The sequence below is a fragment of the Camelus dromedarius genome, chromosome 2 (assembly GCF_036321535.1).
Source record: "Camelus dromedarius isolate mCamDro1 chromosome 2, mCamDro1.pat, whole genome shotgun sequence".
Lineage (NCBI taxonomy): Eukaryota > Metazoa > Chordata > Mammalia > Artiodactyla > Camelidae > Camelus > Camelus dromedarius.
Genome location: NC_087437.1, coordinates 28539818 through 28560288, shown reverse-complemented (window position 1 = coordinate 28560288; position 20471 = coordinate 28539818). Strand labels below are relative to the sequence as shown.

At 37.7% G+C, this 20471-nt stretch overlaps 1 protein-coding gene across 19 annotated transcripts in view; it reads right to left on the bottom strand.

The window, feature by feature from the left end:
• Positions 1 to 20471, bottom strand: part of MBNL1 (muscleblind like splicing regulator 1) — a 190390-nt gene that overhangs the window by 23710 nt on the left and 146209 nt on the right. For 14 of the 19 annotated variants that reach the window (XM_031449443.2, XM_064492092.1, XM_010986669.3 and 11 more), the window contains 3 exons: positions 15921 to 16091; positions 14740 to 14850; positions 5884 to 6084 (listed from right to left, as the gene is read on the bottom strand). In XM_031449443.2, coding sequence (XP_031305303.1) covers positions 5884 to 6084; positions 14740 to 14850; positions 15921 to 16091 — 483 coding nt within the window. The remainder of the gene's footprint in view (positions 1 to 5883; positions 6085 to 14739; positions 14851 to 15920; positions 16092 to 20471) is intronic. The other 5 variants (XM_010986615.3, XM_010986631.3, XM_010986649.3 and 2 more) reach the window with 1 other exon arrangement.

Genomic DNA, 20471 nt, shown 5'->3' with positions numbered 1-20471 from the left:
GACAAATATATTTCAAAATGGTCAATAATAGGTTGTATGAGTAGTATTAAATTCAGCATTACTCTGCACATTAGGCCATTGGGACTCTGAAGAAATTAATGTCAATGTTCGAACTTACTCAAAACTATCAAAACTAAACAGTCATTTGCATGTTCTTTAAGGAGAGAGCCTATGTTTTGTGCTCACTTTAGTTAACTCAGTCATCTTTGGAGAGTAAGAGCCAAAAGTAGGAACAGAGAGCTAACCGTAACAAGGAAAAGGGACTCCCAGTTTACTTGAATATTTCTGGAAGTCATTTTGAACCTTAATGATGAAAACTAAGGAGTTTATTCAAAGATATATACAGACCTGTTGCTCAACAGTAAGCATCATGGACTTTACTTTCCAGTAAGCTTGAATTAACACTTTAAAAAAGAAATACTGGATAATCAATGATTTTATCAAAGTATCCACAGCATTACTGGTCACAAATATACAATCTAATGCAAAGAAATTATCTGTATTTTCAATTCAAAAAAGATTAAGATATCCACACCTTAAAATTCTGGTGATTAGGGGAAACTATCTTAGTTAATTATAAAATTATATTCCCAAGATAAATATCTGATGATGTGATATCCAGTTTCAGTCTGTTGTTGGATAATTGTACAAATTTGGTCTAACCAAACTTCATTTTTTTTCCCTCTAAAAAAAAAAGAAAGAAAAAGATATCTACTTTAGCTACCCCAGAGGATTTCCAAGACCAACTAGGAGTCTTCTTTGAAATCTAAAAGGCAGAATCCATCATTACCACCAAACCAGTGAACGTAAGCAGATTTCTATAGAAGATATGGCTAAGAGTTTGTCATTCGTGTAATTAAAAAAATCCAATCTGAATATATGGGAATGATCAACTGAAGAAAACTTCCCATTAAATCCACTGCTAGGTTTTCATTTATTCATTCCTATGAGTGAATGTACAAACCAACTGGACATCTGAAACAAGCTCACCAATATGCCAAAATGTTCAAGTCTATAGTTACTTTTATTCCTCTTTCTAAATAATTGAAAAGATAGGGATTTAGCTTTAATTTGGATGAGGAAATTGGTGGAAAAACAGCAAATATGAATTGGCTAAGCCAAGATTAGCAATTACCTTAACTTACAACTCTGTCATCTCCAAAACAAAACTCAAACTAATCACAGAGAGTAATAACTGACAGACTAGATGTTTAAATGGGGGTGTGTCCAAATGTTAAAGAGCCATTTGAAGCCTTATTACAATCAAAAAAGATTTAAACTACACAGACTTGTGTACACAAAACTTAGTATTTCTTGATAATTTTCTAAAGAAATTAAAATATCATAAGCAGTAGCCAAAGACCCTTTGCAAAAATACAAAAGTATAACAATCTTATCAATAAGCCTTTCTTATATGATTAAAAAATCTGCTCGTTTAATCTTACTTTGAATTGAATGCCTTTTATATGCAATGGATCATGACAAATTGATTAAAACCCCACAAAAACGTGACCTATGCATGCCCTTCACTATCACTTGAATCCACATTTAGCTTTAAATGATCTTTTTTGTGTAGTCAACAGGTATCCTATTTTTATGACTATATGATAAAAGTCACTAGACTCGTCTGTGGCATTGAGCAGTGGATGTATTCAGTCCACATCGAGTGGCCTGAATTGGAAACTCGTGTCATGATGACCTCAGTAGAATAAAACTTTCAGCACAAGGATATTTTATTTTAAAACAGACAAACTCTAACTGAAAATATCAGAAGCCAAGTGGTATGCCTACCACCTTTCCTGGAATCCATCATATGTTTCTGTCATCTAGACTGTTGATATAAAAATGATGTAGCTAACCAAATGCCAGTCTAATGTCTTCATCAGCAATGAAACACGTGGCCCCTAGTTTGTCTTTTGTTTGATTAATGCCGTTATGTGGTATAAACTACCCTCAAAATCATCACTGTTTACTTAAAATATTTCATGATGCTGAACATTGTGTTCTCAGCAACTTAACACAAAGTAGAATGTTAAATGCGTTGGAGGAGGCAGAGTTTTCATCCAGAGTCATAAGTAACCATATGTGAGGTAAATGATGGAAAGTTAAGGCCTAAATAACAAGTGCTGGCATCCTCTGGAGTCAGTATCTCACAGACCATTTGCATTCAGAATCACCTGGCAGGTCTGCGAACAGGAGTCCAGAGCCCCGCTGAAGACCTCCCAGATCAATCCGCGGGGCTGGGGCCCTGCATTTTTAAAAAGCATCCCAAGTGATTCTAATCACATTAAAGCTTGAAAACCACTGCTCCTGGACTAAGTGCATGAACAAGATGCTATATTTTGCAGTTGGAATGCTTAAAATGTAAACGTGTTCCCAAGAAGAATGTGAAAAATGTGTCATGTTTTATCTCCTCTGTTGGATTACCCTAAGTTCTGAGTAAGGGCCTGTGTCATTCTATGATTAATTAATTGATTAACTGGCTGGCTGGCTGACTCATTTATTCCCGAATTTAACAAGGTACTGGGCATCATTTATGAGCTTGGCACTATTCTGGTGGACCTTTTTCTTGTTACTCATAAGACAGCAGATAAGCGTTTAAGGTTTCATGATATTCCTCATAATATTTTTTACCTGAAAGATGTTCAAAAGTTCTCCATTGGAGACTGATGAACAAATGAGAGAATAAATGTATTCATGGATCCTCTTTGCCCCATAAAAAATGACTGTGTGCTCTGAAAATAAGTCAAACAATCATTCCCTTAATTACCAATTCTTTGCCATGAAGTAAAGATAGGATTAAAAACCTCAGTCCTTTCCAGTACCTACAGATTTTAATAATTTCTTAAAAGAATTACTGAAAATAAACCATTGCTTGGAAATTACACAAAAGCATCCCAAGGTCACAAAACGGAATTTTAAAAGCCTCTTTTTAGTGACAGATGTTTAAGAGAGTTGCTCCTCTTTACAGAAAACCATGAAGACTGAATTTTACAATACAGAAAGCAAACAGCTACAAAGTCTTTTGAAAGATATCTAATAAAGAATGGATAACTGGAATAGTGATGTAAAGCTATGTGTGTGTTTTACATATATGTATGTATGTATGTGTGTGTATATATATACATATACACATATATATGTAAAATGACCTTTTCCGTAGTTTGTGGCTGGCATTAAAAGTAACAAAATGACCTAGATTTCACTTAGAATGTTCTAACTAGAGGTGATCTTAGAGATTATCTGGTAGAATTCCCTAATTTTATATGTGTGGAATATGAATCTCAGAAAACATGAAAACCTTGACCCACACTTACTCACCTAAACAGCAAAACCACCAGCACTAGTCCTTGAATTCCTGCTTTTCAGTTTAACATTTTCTGTATCTCACTGGGCGCTGTAAATATGTGTTAGTTCTACACAGAAGAACCAGAAGACTGATAATCTATGGTATTTTTAACTTCTGTATTGTCTATTTTCTAGCAAAAAGAAAAGAGAAAGAAGTGGCAAGAAGAACCCGCCAATATTTTAACTGATTCAAAATTTGTTGACCTCAAAAGGAACACAAAATTAAAAAATGTACTTGGGAGTTCCATGGGTTGAAAATAGAAATTTAAACCCCAAATAACTAAACATGTAAATAAGCATGTGCACTTCCTGCCATGTCTCTTAGACTCAGTATGTAGTGCAATCAGCATGGAAGGAAGTAGCCTGAAGACGGCCGTGTCTAAAACCACCAAGTGCCAAGCAGAAAGACCTGCCCCCTAGCTTCCCACCGCCATGTCCTAACAGGTTGTAACTGTGACATTAGATCAGAGCCCGTGAACGAGAACACGACAGGAAGCTGCCCCACCATCAGGCATTCAGATGAGTGGAATTCAGGTTAAAAGGAAATGACAGTCATTGCAACAGTAGCCCTTTGTTGTGACTGGGAAAAGAAGACAGACAAAATACTCGAAGGAGCGCCCTGCAGAAGAAAAATAAAACCAAACGAGAGAAAAAAGTCTTCCTTTTAACTAAACACCATACACAATATAACCAATTACAGATGGCCTAAGATTGTGGGGGGATTCGTTTAAAAGAGTTCTGACCACACAATCAGCCGTTGAAAGAGATTCTTTGAAAGAGATTTAAATACAGATGTTCTCAGCTTTATGAATATTATCTCCTATTCATAATTCAGTCATGTTCCTCTCAGACTGCCTATTTGGTTCCCATTAAACAACCAACCATTATGCCTTAAAGCAGGGTTTGCTTTAGAAAGGTCAGGGGGAAAAGTGAGTCATAGGTGGAGCATCTAATAATTTTTAAATATTTAAAATGTCTTAAATTCCTTCCTAATTTATCTGCAAATAACATTCCCTAATTAATGAGCAGGAGCCGTTGAGTGATGACAAACCACCCGCAAAGTCAAGGTGTGTGTCTCCGGCACACGGCAGAGTCCTTGGTCCAGAGAGGGCGAACAACTAGGTCTCAACATCCTTCCTGAGTTATCTTTATGTAACTCTCGTAATTAGCAGCTTTTTCTAAAACATCAGTGAAAAGTAAAAAATAAGCCTAACACAAACAAACAAAAGCTCTAAAGAATCTACAACCCCACCATACGGGAGTGCCTCCTTTTTGCACTATTACCTCTGTGGGAAGGGAGAGTAATATAATACAGTGTTTTAAAATGGAGTTCCGAGTTCATATCCATGTGACCTTGAATAAACTACCTTAGATCTCTCTCCCTATTAAATGGAGTTAATGATAGCATCTTCCTCATAAGACTACTTTTTTAGGATTAAATGTGTGTTGCACATGAAGGGTTAACGCTGTGGCTGGTAGACAGTAAATATCCAATAAGTATCAACTATTGTTATTACCTTCAAAAGAGTGGTGGCAGTTAGAACTACCCTGAAATCTGGGATCCTTTGTCATGCAGGCAACAAAACTTGAGAAAAAAGAAATTGGTGCTTACTAAATAAATTCCTGCTAAGCTGATAAATTATTAGTGTCAATTACGTTCACACGGCGGCCTTATTTTGCCACTTTCTCAGTAATTAATAAGATGCAAACTTCTCAGCACTAAGTATTGCCTCATCCTAACTAGGGAAGAGAGGAAAAGCTCACCAGTTCTTTGTTGGACACCAACGCCAGATTGGAGAGTGCTGATGGGCAATACTGTTGCCATTTTTCCCCCTTCATCTAGAGTTTACCAAGTCCATTAATTCATGGCCATGGTGAAACTCTTAACAGCCCCTTCAATGTAAGATTTATATCCCGAATTTCTTTTTCATGTAGCAATAGCAAAGCACATACATCTGACCATCCTTGACTCTAGGACTTAAGAGTTACCCAATTTCCAATTAAAACATTTACAAGCACACTTCACAAACAAAGGTGTCTTGCTATTCCAACCAAAATATTGTGAGGCTTATAAGGAAACTTGCAATAAATTTTAAAATGCTTTATAGATAGTAACTAAATAACATCTTTATGGGAATGAGTACCAGGGGATTGATAGAATTTGTTAATAGTAACAATAACAAGGAACAGTTGAGAAGCTCCTGCTGTGTGCCAGACATTGTCTGACTCTTTGAGGTAATCACCATTATTATCTCCATTTCAGAGATGAGGAAACTGAGGAAGAATGAAGCAACAAGCAGTCTGACTCCAGAGTCCAAGTTCTTACCCGCTCTTCTACATACAGATGTTGTGGCTTCTACAAATATTAGCCCATCTATCTATATTCTAGTAAAGTGCTCCAAACAGTGAACCAAAATCTCTGCTTTGAATTTTTTTAAAAAATCTTTATGCCCATGGAAGAAATAAACAAAAAAACAAACAGCACCCTTTGAAATTCAGAACAGAACACGTAAAGACACCAACGATCACTCCTACCTCAAGTCTGTCTGTCCGCATTAACTTCTGTGCAGCAGCTGCAGCAGCTGCAGGCACAGGGACCCCAGGGTTCCCTGTGACCAACATTGGTGCAGTCGGCAAGATCTCTGCTGGAACCAGGCTTGGGGACACAGGTCCCAGGTAGGGGTTAAAGGCTGCTGATGCATTGGTGGCTAAGCTTGGTGCAACTGAAAACATTGGCTGAAAAATAAAACACAAAGCAAACTTGAAGACACAGGTCTTGATTCAAAGTTGATATCCTACGTTATATATCTACCCTCCTTCCATCCATGCAGCCATCCATCCATAATACATTCTTCCCCCACGCCCTCCCTCCCTCTCTCCATTTAATTGTATGTTTATTTACGATAAGAATGCTTCTTAAATAAGCATTCATCAAATCAATTTTTATGTAAAATACAATGGGTAATTTATCTGGTTAAAATTTCCATGGGGATTTTGAAGCTTGGGGTCCATAATATTTGCAATTTCTTTTTGAACAACAGCTTAGCCCTTCAATATAGAAAACTTCTTGTGGTCACCTAGTCTCCACCTTTGTCCTGATTTAATCCTAGAAACTTGTCTAAGAAGTCCATTTCATAATTGCTGTGCCAGATGTACTTGAAAGATCTGTTTACAACTGTTAATAGGTTGCAAGTGTCCTATTATCTAGAATAAATAAAGCAGAACTCCCAGTGGACAACAGGATTTCACAGTCAATGTAAACTGTGAACAAATCTCATGGGATATGTGAAAGGTGATGATGACACCATTTCTTTTGAGCACATAAGATAAAGTGTTCGGCATACATACTTGTTGCAGGTTTTCCTGGGGAAATCATAAATGTTCCATCAGCCTATCACACCTCTCTGAGATTTTTAACAACAGATTCAGCCTACTAGTGAGAAACTATTCTGAAATGTGAAGTCTGAAACAGAACACGTCTGAAGAAACGCTGTATGATTGTTCAAGGAAATACATACAGTGGCACTAAATAAACTGCTACGAGGTAGATTTGCTGCCAGAAATGCTTTTGTGAATATATGAGAATAGTTTCTATTTGTTGATATAAAATTTTTCATATCAGAAAATATATCTATTCTTGAGTAAAATTAAATAATTTACCTCAAATCTACTTCAACAATGTACTTTTCCAGTTTTTAAAGCATAACCTAGCACAATGTTCCACCTTACTGGTGGTATATTTTCAACTTTCTAATTCAATGGAGTTTTCATTCTTGATGTTCAATGCTTTGTGTAATAATAATATTTGTTTCCAAAACACAAACCCACAGACAAAATGGACCCTGTTCTTTAAGGTAATTTTAAACCATTTGTTATCTTTACCCTGCTGTAAGGACGAGAATCACAGAAATTTTTTTAGCATGAAAGGGATGCGAGACTGTAGATAATTATTCCCTCTGAAGGCATAAGAAGTTAGAGGACCCCAGAGTTTATTTATTATTAAAGAGAGTTTTGGAGTAAGGTTTCACACAATTAAGATGTATGTTACAAAAGTAATTCTTAAAAGCTCAAAAGACATATCTTAAAAAATAAAATACATTCTTTATCTAATTTGGCCCTGACTCATTCTATATTTAGGAGAGTAAAACGGAATTCAAGGATTCCTTTTTCCTTAGAGCAATGGTTCTCAACTATGGGTGGTTTTGCCTCACAGGGGATGTATGGCAACATCTGGGGACATTTTTGGTTGTCCCGGCTGGGGGTGCTGAGTGTCCTCTAACACACAGGACAGCCCCTCACAACAAAGACTATCCAGCCCCAAATGTCAACAGTGCTGGGGTGGAAAGTCCCTGTCCTAAAGATACAGCTTTCTTTTGACCTCACAAGTTGTCCTAGGACAAAATATTTGCAGCTAGCATACACAGTCTCACTAAAAAGACATGAAATATAGAATATTTAATACATAATTTGATTAACTTGGGAGAAGAAACAAACTACCACAGATTCCACTGGTATTTTCCAATTAAAATATTTATGCCTCCCAATGTGTGGGTTTGAAAGCCATGGATAGCTGCCCTGCCAGGTGGATGGTTCTCGATGAAGTAGCCTAAAGTAATAACCTCCGGTCCCCAGTTCCGTCCCTGCCCAAAGCAGCTATCCACTGACAACAGGAAACTATCTGGGTTCCAGATAAATTCAGTCAGCTGCCAGGAACTGGGGCCCAGAGCAATCTCTGTCCAACAACAAGTTACCTGAATAGCAGCTGATTTGATGTTGCTCCACTGTGTCCTGGCTGCCAAGGCAGCAGCAGGACAAGAGTTGACCTGTGCAGTGAATGTGTGTTGAACTTGGGTCTCTATTCAGAAATGTGCACGTTAAACTGACGCTGTTACACACTGGCAGGCACAGATGTGAAATTTCAGCCAGACCAGCTCACTGATTCTTCTCTTTGATATTTAAGAATTATAAGAAGCTTAGCACAGAAAAGTAAAAGACTAGCTTAGAATATGGAGAACAGAAGCTGGTCAATATTAACTTTAGCTATGAATTAACATGCATTTCCAGATAGGACATGTTAAATGTATACTTCAGGTACTGAGATGTTTACATCACTGTGCACAATCTATTATAATTATTTAGAAGCAGAGGTCAAACTGACAAAGTTATCTGGAGGGAAGGAAATAATTCTTATTTTAAGAAAATAAGACCAGTGGCCAATAAAATTCAGCTTTGTTGAATCTCTTTGAATAAAATAAGTTTATAATCGACAATGCATATAATGCAGGAGTTGCATATTACAGATAAATGAATACTTTTATGAGATATAACTAGTGATCTTATTAACTGGCAACAATTCTCCCACTGGATTGTTTCTAAAAGTTGTCACATGATTGACTTTCTGACTTAACAGAACAAAGTCAAATCTGAAGAATTTTAGGGCACCGTCCCCAAGTAAAATCTGCAGCAGCTTTTAAAATTCTGAAACATCAACTATTCAGCGAGCATTGCCTCAAAACTGTTCCCTCTCCAGATAAGTGGAGTTATTTGCTAAACAGGCAGACAATCAATAATAATGGCGCTACAGCTCTATAGCTTGAAATCTGATTCCAAAAGCTGGAAGAAAAAAAAAAAAAACACCGAAGTGCAACATTCCTTCATTTCTTTTGAGTTATTGTAAATTTGTTATATTCCTTTTTCAAAGAGTACCCTGTTTTGGGTAGGTCACCGCTGGCCCCATCGGAGTGCCCTAATCAGATTAGGGAAGCACTTGAACTGTGGCTCTGCCAATTCTTTATTCTAAAAGCCACCCGGCAGAGGGTTCTGCAGAATTGCAAGAATGGATATTAATGTCACGGCATTATCAGGTAGCATCCTATTTTCTCTCAAGTATCCACGGGATAATGTACAACTATGTAATTGGTGTATCTGATACTGACTGTATCCTTGTAATAATGATTTACAGATATCTTTGTTCCCGGAAGGCATAAGGAAGGTTGGTTTATGATTGCCTTTTGCCAGTGAATACCCTCAGCAGGGAAAAACCAAATGCAATCTTACTAATGCTGGTGCATTTATGGGCTAATCACTTGTTTGTTTTAAGTGAGACATCTGATTCCATTAAAGTAATCTGGGTTTATTATGAATGAAAACGTTATTCAATTTCACGTTATGACCCTAGTTAAATGTGTGCAAACATGATTATCACAATAATTCCCTCTGTTTATTGTGTGCCAGGCACTGTGCTAAGCGCTTTACCTATGTTATTATATTTAATCCGCTTAACAGTAGAGTGTAACTTCCACGGAGCAAACGAAAGCAAAAGCTCCATTGTTTTTGTTTTGAAAAGGGGAGGACACATGTTCAGTTCACCACTAAATCGCCAGAACTGAGAACAATGCCTGACACACAGTAGGCACTCAATAAATATACACTGAATAAGTGTTTGAGTGAATGAATGAATAAAAGTGTGAATTAATTGTAGCCTTGTCATGTGGGTATTATTAGCTTTATTTTTCAGGTAGGAAAAAGGGTTCACACGAATTATGTGCCCACAGTCACAAAGGACTGCATGGAGGACCTAGGATTTGGACACAGCTGTGTTTGATTCCAGCTGGTATTAAAACCAAGGGGTCTCGATGCTGGCTGTCCAACAGTCACCTGGACAACGTGAAGCCTGGAATACCCTGGTGCGCTCCACTCATCAGAATCTCTGGGAAGAGAGGTGGCTAGACGGCAATATTTTTTTTTAAAAGCTCCTGGAGAAACCCCATTCCATATACTATGTGGTCTTCTACTGTTTAATAAGAGATTCAGTTTTCTGATTCTACGTGAGGACACCTGTTTCCTTAAAGTTCACTTCTTTTGAAAATGGTTTTCCCTCCACACTGAAGGCTGCTCCAGTCCAGCCCAACTGTTTAATTCCCAATCAACCTTCAAGAATCAGGACTCTTTCTGTTGATGTTGTCCCTGATCCACCCACATGTCCAACTAAAAGGCTTCTCCTACCCTCTGTTCTTACCTAACTCTTCCTCTCTTGAATTCAGCGTTGATCACCAGCTGTGTTTACTTAACCACCTCTCCTACTTGGGCTCTCGGAGAGCAGTCTTACGCACTGTTCTTTGTTCATTTGGTAGATTCTGCAACTGGCACTTAAACAGGTCCTCTACAAACATTTGCTTAACAAGTATTTTTGTGGATTTGCTAACTGTTTTTCTCTGCCACAGAAACTAACCAGCAAATACATTAAATATTTTCTAGTACAGACATTTGAACGTTTAAAAAGATTTGATGTTATTTTCTTTCTATCTCAAAATTTAATCATTAGTTCTTTAGTATATGTGTTTGAAATTAAATTTCTTTTATTTTTGTTTGTCATTTTTTATATTGAACTGAAAGTTTCACTAACATACTGTTACCTTGCTGTAATCTTGCAGATATCATAGTGGTCCTAATTTATTTTAAAACATTATTTGAAATGGTGTTTGTTTTGCATATAATGTTTGCAATTTTTAATGGAGAGAGTACACTAAATAATATACAGTCAGTATCTGCTGGGATTTATAGGACACAAATTTTAAGTCAGATTTTTCTGGATTTTACCTCTGTGTGAGGGTGTGTGTGTGGGGGGGGTCAAACTTGTAAGCAGGGAAAAATTAAGCTTTTTAAAAAATTAACAGCACACAATCAAGACATAAAAAACAAGTTTCTGGGTAGATACACCCCTGTACGAGAGCTATAAACAATCTCTGTAAATAATTATTTTGAATATAAACAGAGCTAAAAAGTAAATTTATCTAGAAATTCACATTACAGTGTCCTTTTTCTTTTCCTAAGAAAGTAGCACATGCCTGGAATAAAATGAGAAATACTGTTTTTAACTCGTCTAGACTGACATGCTGACTGGGCAAATCAAATGACCACTTACTTTACTCTTAATTTCACTTTATCCTTCAAGCGAGTTTTACTGACATGATAAACATTTAAATACAGAAGACTCTCTTCTCTCCCTCCAAGCAGCAACAAACATGGTCTGGTCCCTGAAATTCAGGCCCTTCCCAAGCTGCCTGAGGAAGCACAGGTGCCTTGACAGAAAGGCAGACAGAAAGGCGGGACAGATGAAATATGACTCAGGGTGACCGACCTGGAAACATTTTACCAGAAACATGTGGGGATAAAGCGGCCTTATCTCAACCACTAGTTGGATAAACTGGAAAGTAAAGCACTAAAAAACAACTGAAGAATTCTAGGTGTTCGTGGAAGTGTGACAAATGATGACTTCTAAGCTTTCAGCAATCAACGGCCAAAAAATGCTTGGACATAACAGCAAAGGCAAGGTGACAGAAACAGCACAGGAGGTCCTAAGACTTTAGCTAAATCCAGTAACTTTCAATTTCTCGATCCCCAAGGCTTGAATTCACATAATGCACAGGGAATTCGACGTGAGTTTCACACCTCAGAGCATGTGTGTGTGCCTTCAGGGCAGGCACCACAGGAAAACGTGGACGGCCAAGGCTACCCTCTGGGAGCAAGGGGAAATGGACAGGGGGCCGCCGCTGGGGGAACGCTGGAGCTCAGATACAGCTCTTCCAAACAATGCTAGTGCACACTTCTCCGAGGGCAACGATGAGAACCCGGACTCACAGGGTGTTTGAAAAACATCTTTCTGGGAGGGACCAAAGAAATATACCAGATGTCTCTACGTCGTGAGCCCCTAGGTGCAGTCTATCTTTGGTTGTTATTTAATAACGTCCTCATTAGAGTACCTTTGCATCTTCAGTGCATGGCAAAGTAACAAGAGTTTTTAAAGTACTACTTAGAAAAAGAATCCAGAAATTTTATTTTTTAATTTGGATAATTCAATACTATAGTTCCCTCTATCTTCAACGATTATACAGTAAAGGAAAAAAATGGTCTTTTTGTACTTTTATTAGTGGTTTACAAATGATAACAGAATTAATATCAATTCTTTAATAATTTATTGTGCTACTTTTAAAGAAGTAGACACAAATTAAATTACTTATTTTCAACTACTTATTTCCTCATCTTATAATATGGGAATAATTATGCTGTAAGATTGGCAGGATCCTGCAAAGAATGTATCTTAAACTTTTCACTGCATAGTGAAGAAGGTCAGGGATTTTAAATGAATCAACCAAAGACCCAGAGTTGGTTGGTCACATGTCTCCACTTAGAACCTGAACAGCCTGAGTGAGATCCCAGCCCTGATACTCACTAGCCACGTGACTCGGGCAAATTACTTGATCTCTGAACCTCTGAATCGTCATCTCTAAAGCTGGATAGTAGCCCCTACTTCACAGTACAGTTGTGAAGATTTATGATACAGAAAGCGTTGAGTGCCTTAAATGCCCTCTGAGTACTGTACTTACTGCCCCCCTCCCCAAATGTTATGTTCTCTTTCTGCTTCCGGGCTTGGTACAATTCATTATAACATAGTAAAGTCCATGAAAACAGGAAACTCTCCTATAAATCCCTGCCTTCCCCAGGTCAGCCTAGTGTCATGTTCTGAAGATCTTAAATTTATAGACCCAGTCTCTCAAAATGCATGAGAAAATGAGAGCCCAAGCTGGGTGGCATGAGAGCTATTTCCTGGTCCCAACTGCACCCTCGTCAAGCCTCAGGCTGCCTCTGCTAACAGTCAGCTAACGGGTATCCACCTGTGTTCCCCATTCTACGCTGCCGTCTCTCTAATTGGGCTGCGTTCTTGATCCTGGTTATGATTCCTTTGGACTCTGGGGCAGGTAACTACCATGAACCTCTGCCTGTTCTTCTCATGTTCAGGAAACTCCTTCCTCATTCATTTTTTCACTTATCAAGCGATTCTTTCATCACTGCTGCATGCTGGGGGGAGGGTGTAGCTCAAGTGGTAGAGCGCCTGCTTAGCATGCACAAGGTCCTGGGTTCAATCCCCAGTACCGCCTCTGAACATAAATAAATAAACCTAATTACCTCCTCCAACCTAAAAAACAAGGTCGCTGCTACATGCCAGGCATAATACTGGATGCTTCTGGATTTAACTCAACCTTGCTAGCCTCTTTTCTTCATGTCCCTCCACTTACGGCTTGGGGGCTACACTGGTTGGCCCTAGAGAACTAAGATGCTTTACTTACTCAACTAAAAGCCCTGTCACTGCTCAGATATTCCTGATACTGCTCCTAGGAATCTGCTCACAGTACGATCTCCTTTGATATCACCACTATCCTACGTTGGATTCAACTCTGTCTTCAAACACAAGCATCTAGTCTAGAGGCCATCCTCCTCTGAGTGGCCTTTTCCATATTAGTCACCTGGCTGCTTCCAGCCCGGTTATAATCCCTGTTTGTGGGCCTAGCATTAAGGTTCCAGTAAGCAGCTGGTTGTGACCATCTCATTTATTTCTGAATCTCCATAATGTTACCCTCATCAAAACAGGACTGACTACAAAAAGGATCGAAAAGTCTCAGGTGGGGTTTTGAAAGCAAATTTCCTGGATTAAAGCCTTCTCTACAGTCATTAAAACCCCAAATGCTTTAGAATTGAATAATTAAAGTGACTTCTACAGTCATTACAAAAACGTCACTCTGAACAGAGCCTATTTTTAGACCATGATCTCAGGATGCCTTTAGCAGAAGGGTAATTCCACATTCAAATCTAGTCATATCAGGGAAAATTAACATAAAGCCTGAATGGGCTCACAACTAATAAAAATAAACGCTTTGTCTAAGCAGAGAATTTGCCAACAAAAACACTAGAAAATGAGGTAATTTTCGATGGTTTCAGAAATCTGTGATTTAGTGATTTCATAAACAACACGTATTTGTTACTAGTATTTCAAAGACATGACCATAATGCTGTTTATAGTTTGTCCCAGGATTACGCATATGGTGATCCTGGAATGGCCTTGAGAGTAACACTCAAGGACTAAGTCAGGAGACAGCCATGACTTTGCAGTGAGGAACTCACTGCCGTGACGTGGACTGTTTTCTGCCGTCTGGCAACCACACTTGCTGATCTCAGAGTTGCTCCCGGTCACTGAGTGGGGAGAGCCTGGCAGTAAGCACTCTTCAAATGTTTAAGTGGAACAAAGTATCTTACATCAAGGCGAGATCTTACATCAACTAAAGTTGTAGCCATCCCAAGGATTTATCAGATCTTTGAAACCATATGTGAGGGCCAAATGTCAAAGAGAACTCTTGTCCTATATTTTATGCTAAAGAGAATGATTAAACTTTTTTTTTCAACCAAATGGAAATCTTCATGCTATCCCAATATAGACATGTGAAATTAACAGATGTCACAGAAATAAATTTAAGATATTTTTCACTGAGTCCCCCATAATGGAAAAATATATATATATCAAGTTAAAACAGACACAAAATTATAATATTCTCTCACCTCAACTGTATAGTATTGACAATTGGTATCACTGACGATTGGATTTGGAGATCCCTCCCACCTCGAAATGCAATCCCCCCCTCTTTTTTGGAATGATTGGTGCATTAAGTTCTAAGAGAGAATAATAATTACGTTGAGTTCAGGTGTTAAAATGTACTAGGAAAAAAATCAGTTAGCACACATGCTACAATTAGCTTATCAGGAAAATGTGGGTCTTCACACTCCCGAGACCGCATAATATCGCATAGAAGTCAATGACAGAAATATTCTGATCATTGCAAATTTGAACATGCATTTAAATACAGCATTACTGTATCACAATTAACATCAGAACATTTTTTGCAACCTAAAATTAATTATGATATAAATCTCTTACATTTTTGTGGATAACTGTGAGTAAAGGTTATTAAAGTCATCTGTCACATACAACCTCCCCCCGAAATCCAAATGAATAAATAAATAAATAAATGTGCTCAGAATCAAAAGTTATCCACACGTACTGCTCAGTAAACAACAAATCCCTATGACCACCTACAGTTTATAAAATGCAGCTCTTTTTCTTAAAAAAAAAAAAAAAAAAAAAAAAGCCCTTGGGGTTTCTGCCTCTCCTGACTGGTCCTCCTCTGATGGGACTTCCAGGTCTGTGATATGGACTCGCCACCGTCAGAACTCTCCCAGACCTTGTAACTATGGAATAATTTCAACTTAAGTTGAAAAGAATAACAAAGACTCCTTTCCATAAAGAGAACTATATGGATTCTCTTCAAGGAGGGGGAAAGGGAAACATGTTCTCAAAATTAATGATGATATACACCATTTTTTAAAAAAATGACGATTATCGCTGGAGGTAGCCTGAAGATGCACCTTGACTATCCTGACATTTAATGACCATTTTACATTTAATTACCATTTTAACACCTGCAAGTCACAGGATTTAATCTGAAAAGAATTTGGCAGGAAAACATGCTATAACATACATTTCCACATGATTTAGCCAGAAGATGAGTAACTTGACAGTGTCAAAACTATTTCCAGGGTTTGACTGATAATTTTGCTAGAAAATGCTAGGCAACTGATCCTGTTACCTGTGTTCACTTGATCTAGTGCATTCATCACTTTAACACTGAAACTGAGCACTCAGAGTGACAAACGTAAGGAATGAGAACTGAGGCCAGGCTCACCACGGGTTGCAATGGGGCACCGGGCATCATGGCATTGGCTAGTTGCATTTGCTGGGCCAACATGGCCATGTTCTTCTGCTGAATCAAGTTATTGCGCCCATTTATCTCCAACTGCGTTTTTAAGTGTGGGGGTGGATGAAGATATTTGCAGTTCTCCCTGGAGCAACGACCCTAAAAAACAAAAGCAGAAAATGCCATCTTAAAAAAATTAAAATCCACAAATCTTAAAAAAAATCATAATAATGCAAGCCTACCACTTGAATCTATGGGTGTTTCACACAAAGTATTGTCCAAATCACTTTATATTTCAAATAAATAATAAATTCACTCAAATACATTATCAAAATGAGGTATTAAAGACATATGGAAAAAGTTTAAAGCTTCTTCTAAAGAAGTTCCTGTACTTTAATATTAGCCCTAATATTTCTAGATCCAAGTTTAAAAATCTACAAACTGCCAAGGTAACACTAAAACATAGAATATCAAATAAAAATATTAGGCTCCTTCCATGATATTTTCTGGTTGATTTTAATAAACCCAAAAGAGTCATAAAGTTTTACCATCTATTTTTACGTATTGGGCTGTAAGGAAATGAACTTAGAGGACTCAAGGCTCACTGTATCTTCAGTAAAACGCCTTTACACATATCTCATAAAAAGTAAACTGAAAATTCCTTCTAAGCTTTATAAGACCACATATTAAAAAAGCTACAGATGAAAAGAAGAAAATTCCCAGACACTTCCACTGAAATAGAGATTAGTAAGTATAATGAAATATTGGTGAAAAATAGAGCCTTTAACCTTTCAGCGATAAACCTAGTCTCCTTCGCCCAAGAACTGTAAAACAACAGAACTAGGCATATTTACCCTCCAAAAATGTATAGTATAAAATGGAGAAACAAAGTAAGTGACTATAAAATAAGAAATGTGAATATACCTTTCTTTCGGAATGATCCTTCTCGTTAAAATACCCACTAAGGTCTGTATTATGTAACACTGTGAGGGACTGACCCATATTATTTCAATATAATCTTGTCAAGTCATATTGATAGTAACCTATCTCAATTACTACCTTGACACTTTCTTTCACCAATAAATCTAATTAGAACTGTTTGTGAGGGTAAAAGAAAGATTTAATTGAAGCCATCAACCACCTTCTCGAGCCTTCTTTGGTTTTTCTAAGAAAAATCTATTTACCATAATTTGACCTTGTACTGTTAAATCGACTCAGGAAACTGATGTTTATGTTTGTGATAAAATCTGTCACAATTCTAATTTGAACACTCTACTTCTGGCTTGTTTTGATTAAGGTTTTTAGGAATAAGTTTACACACAGGCTAATATAGAATACTGTCTGTTAACAAGCTTTATGCCATAAAGAATTACTAATAATATTTTAAATCAGGAGGCACAGGGGACAGTAGTTCACAGCAAGGGCCTCACAGGTCTCAAGATCTGGGGTAGAGAGACTTAGCTCTCTCACTTATCAGCTGCACGGATTGCATAAAAAACTAACTTCTTTAAGCTTTGGGCTTTTCATTCATTTCAAAATTGCTGTATAACCTACACCATGGGTTCATTATGAAGATTAAAGAAGATAATGTACCGTCACACCCTAGGCACTGTGAGCACTGAGAGGCAGAGGGAAGATTAGAAGCAGCAATTACCACCACCTCCAGCACATTTTAAATTCTATATCCAGTAACAGAAAAACAAAATATCAGCAGGAAGGTAATTTCCATAGTATCTATTAGTGATGGCTATTGATAACTTCACAAGTAAAGTAACAGTTACATATCTATGACATTCTGTATGAAATCACCACGCTTGGTATCTGTTGAGATCACGAGCAAAGTATTAGTCTAAAATCATCTGGATGCAAAACAACTTGTACAAAAACAGCGCTTCGAGTCACAAGATAAACCACAGAGAATGACTGGCCAACATAAATAAACTCATGGATGACACGTGGTCTGACTCCAGGGCTGTCCAGTTGAGGTCTTATAGGGGAAACTTGCTTTTTTTTTTTTTTCTTCAGTACAAAGAACATCTTGGCTCTAAGAGAAATTCTGGTTCTCAATATCTCCACATCACATTTCTCACTGAAATTGGATTTATTGAAGTGCAGATAAGCAGGGTTATATCCACTTTGAGGATTCAGTTACTGTCAATTCACTGAGATCAGTTTCTATGGTTCCATAAATAGCACAGAGGCATCCCTAGGCCCTGAACCTGGCCTCGGCCACACTAGCGCTGGTCTCCCTCAGCACTTCATTCCAACGCCTCCCTTGGACAAAACCACCAAGGCCCTCCTACCTGTGAACACAGCCTGGGTGGAGATAATGAGGAAGAGAAACCACATGCAAACCACCCTGTTCTGTAACAGTGCATCTCCAAACTTTTAATAGAAACTCAGACCTTTGGTTTTCATTTTGTCTTTACTACATCTACTCAGGAAAGATGCCATTTTACCACATTTCTTTTTTTAAACCTTTTTTTCCATTTTTTTTTCAACTGAAGTACAGTCGGTATACAACGTGTTAATTTATGGTGTACAGCATAGCAATTCAGTTATACATTTCTTTTTTTTTTTTTTTACAAGCAGAAGAAGGGTTTGGGGTTTTACAGTTACACATTTCTATATATTCCTTTTCATGTTCTTCTTCACTATAGACTATTACTAGGTATCAAATATAGTTGCATTTCTTACATAGGCTACCTTTCCATGCTCAGCTTGATTTGATTGCAACTGGAACCTTGCTTTCAAAAAAGCTATGTTCCTAAGAATCAATTGAGGATATTGTGTGGAAAAGTATGCAGACTACCAAGCCTCTCCCACAGAGTGTCCGTGGCAGTAGGGCTGGCAGCCCAGGGATCCGCATTTTAACAGTATTCCAGGTCACTCTGATTTGACAGAAAACACTACAAAATGCAAGTCTGCAAAGCCACACGAATTTTTCATTGACATGTGTGGAAAAAATAACAGACGTAGCCTCTGCAATTGATATTAGATAAACTTAGCTTCTCAGGAAGGTCAAAACTTGCTTAATGCTGACTGTGCCGCTGAATAATTGTGGTTTGACAAATAAAAAGGTCAAAAATAAGTTAGAATAAACATCCTTTTCTAGAAAACTGCCTAAAACCCTGGAGAAAACCAGCAGAGGCATCCTTTCTGTTGAGAGTTAAGGTAAATATGACACTGGTACCTTTCCAGCTTCATCCATCTCTTGAGTTCCCAGCACCGTACCTCAACAAGTATTTGCAGGATGAATAAAGGAACATTTCTTACACAATGCTTAAAGGTGAATTCTACTCTAATTCTGTGCTGGAGACCATGAAGATAATAGAATAAAAACTAGATCTAATACCAAATTTTGACTCTGAGTTGTACTAACCTAATGATGCTTTTATTCAGAGGCCAGTAATTTGAACAGACAACAAAGCTTGCCATGAAAAAGGGAGAAAACAAGGAAAGGCCTGCAGATTTCACTAGAGAGAAAGAAGATTTGTGCAGGAGTCCAATATATTTGGCATTCGAAAACTTATACAGTGACAATACATTCTAAAAATCTAAGAACAAAAATTCCGTCAGTACCTAGTGCTCACATACGCAGATTCTTGTATGGGAACTACGACTCTGAACCATCCAGAGATTTCACCTCAAGATACAATAAATTGGGCTGCTAGGGTTAATACAAAAATATAAAGCAGCTTTTGTTCAGTACTGATTGCTACACGTAGCTCCACTTACTGCCATGTAATTGCAGATTTTTATCAACCATAGCTTGGTTCGAACAGCAGCGTTGTTACTTACTTGCTGTGTGTCCCTGCAGAAGTTGGTTACATTCTCTGAGTGGTCATACCTTTTCTGTAGAACAGTAACAATACGATTGATCTCACTGGCGATGTATGAGGATTGAGCAAGATAGTGAGGCCAACCTCATACATGGCTCCTGGTATACATAACTTGCTGTCAATAAATATTAATTATTTTTCTCTCTTTGCTTAAGCTCTCAAGCTAATGACAAGTAGCAGCTGTTTCACCCTGCACCGTTATCTGTTAAAAGTACTAAAAATAATACACGTGGCAAAACTCAGTGTCAGTGCATGTCAATCATCAATAATGTAACATAAGCTTGCCCCTTAATCATCATTCTGTATTTGTCACATCCGCTAAGGAAAAATGCCATTCTAATATGCTTCTCACAGTGTTATGTTTCTGAGGTTTACTTTTGTTGACTGCACTAAAATCTTACTTTCAATAAGCTGGCCAGCTGACTAGCAGGCCACTCTAGAGAGCCTGTACCATAAATACCTTAGGCTCCATTCAAGGAGGCTTTTTATAAGTTGCCACAACACAGATTCCAAAAACATCACTGTAATGCATATATTGTATACTTTAAGGAAATGGAGAAAGTTCAATAAAATATTGACACAGAATGAGTTCACTTTGCTCTAATAATTTCTCTACATCTTTAAATTAAAAGTAATCTGTCCAAAAAAAGTAAGAACAAATTCCAAAAGCCTCTATGAGATCAACAATTTTGATCAG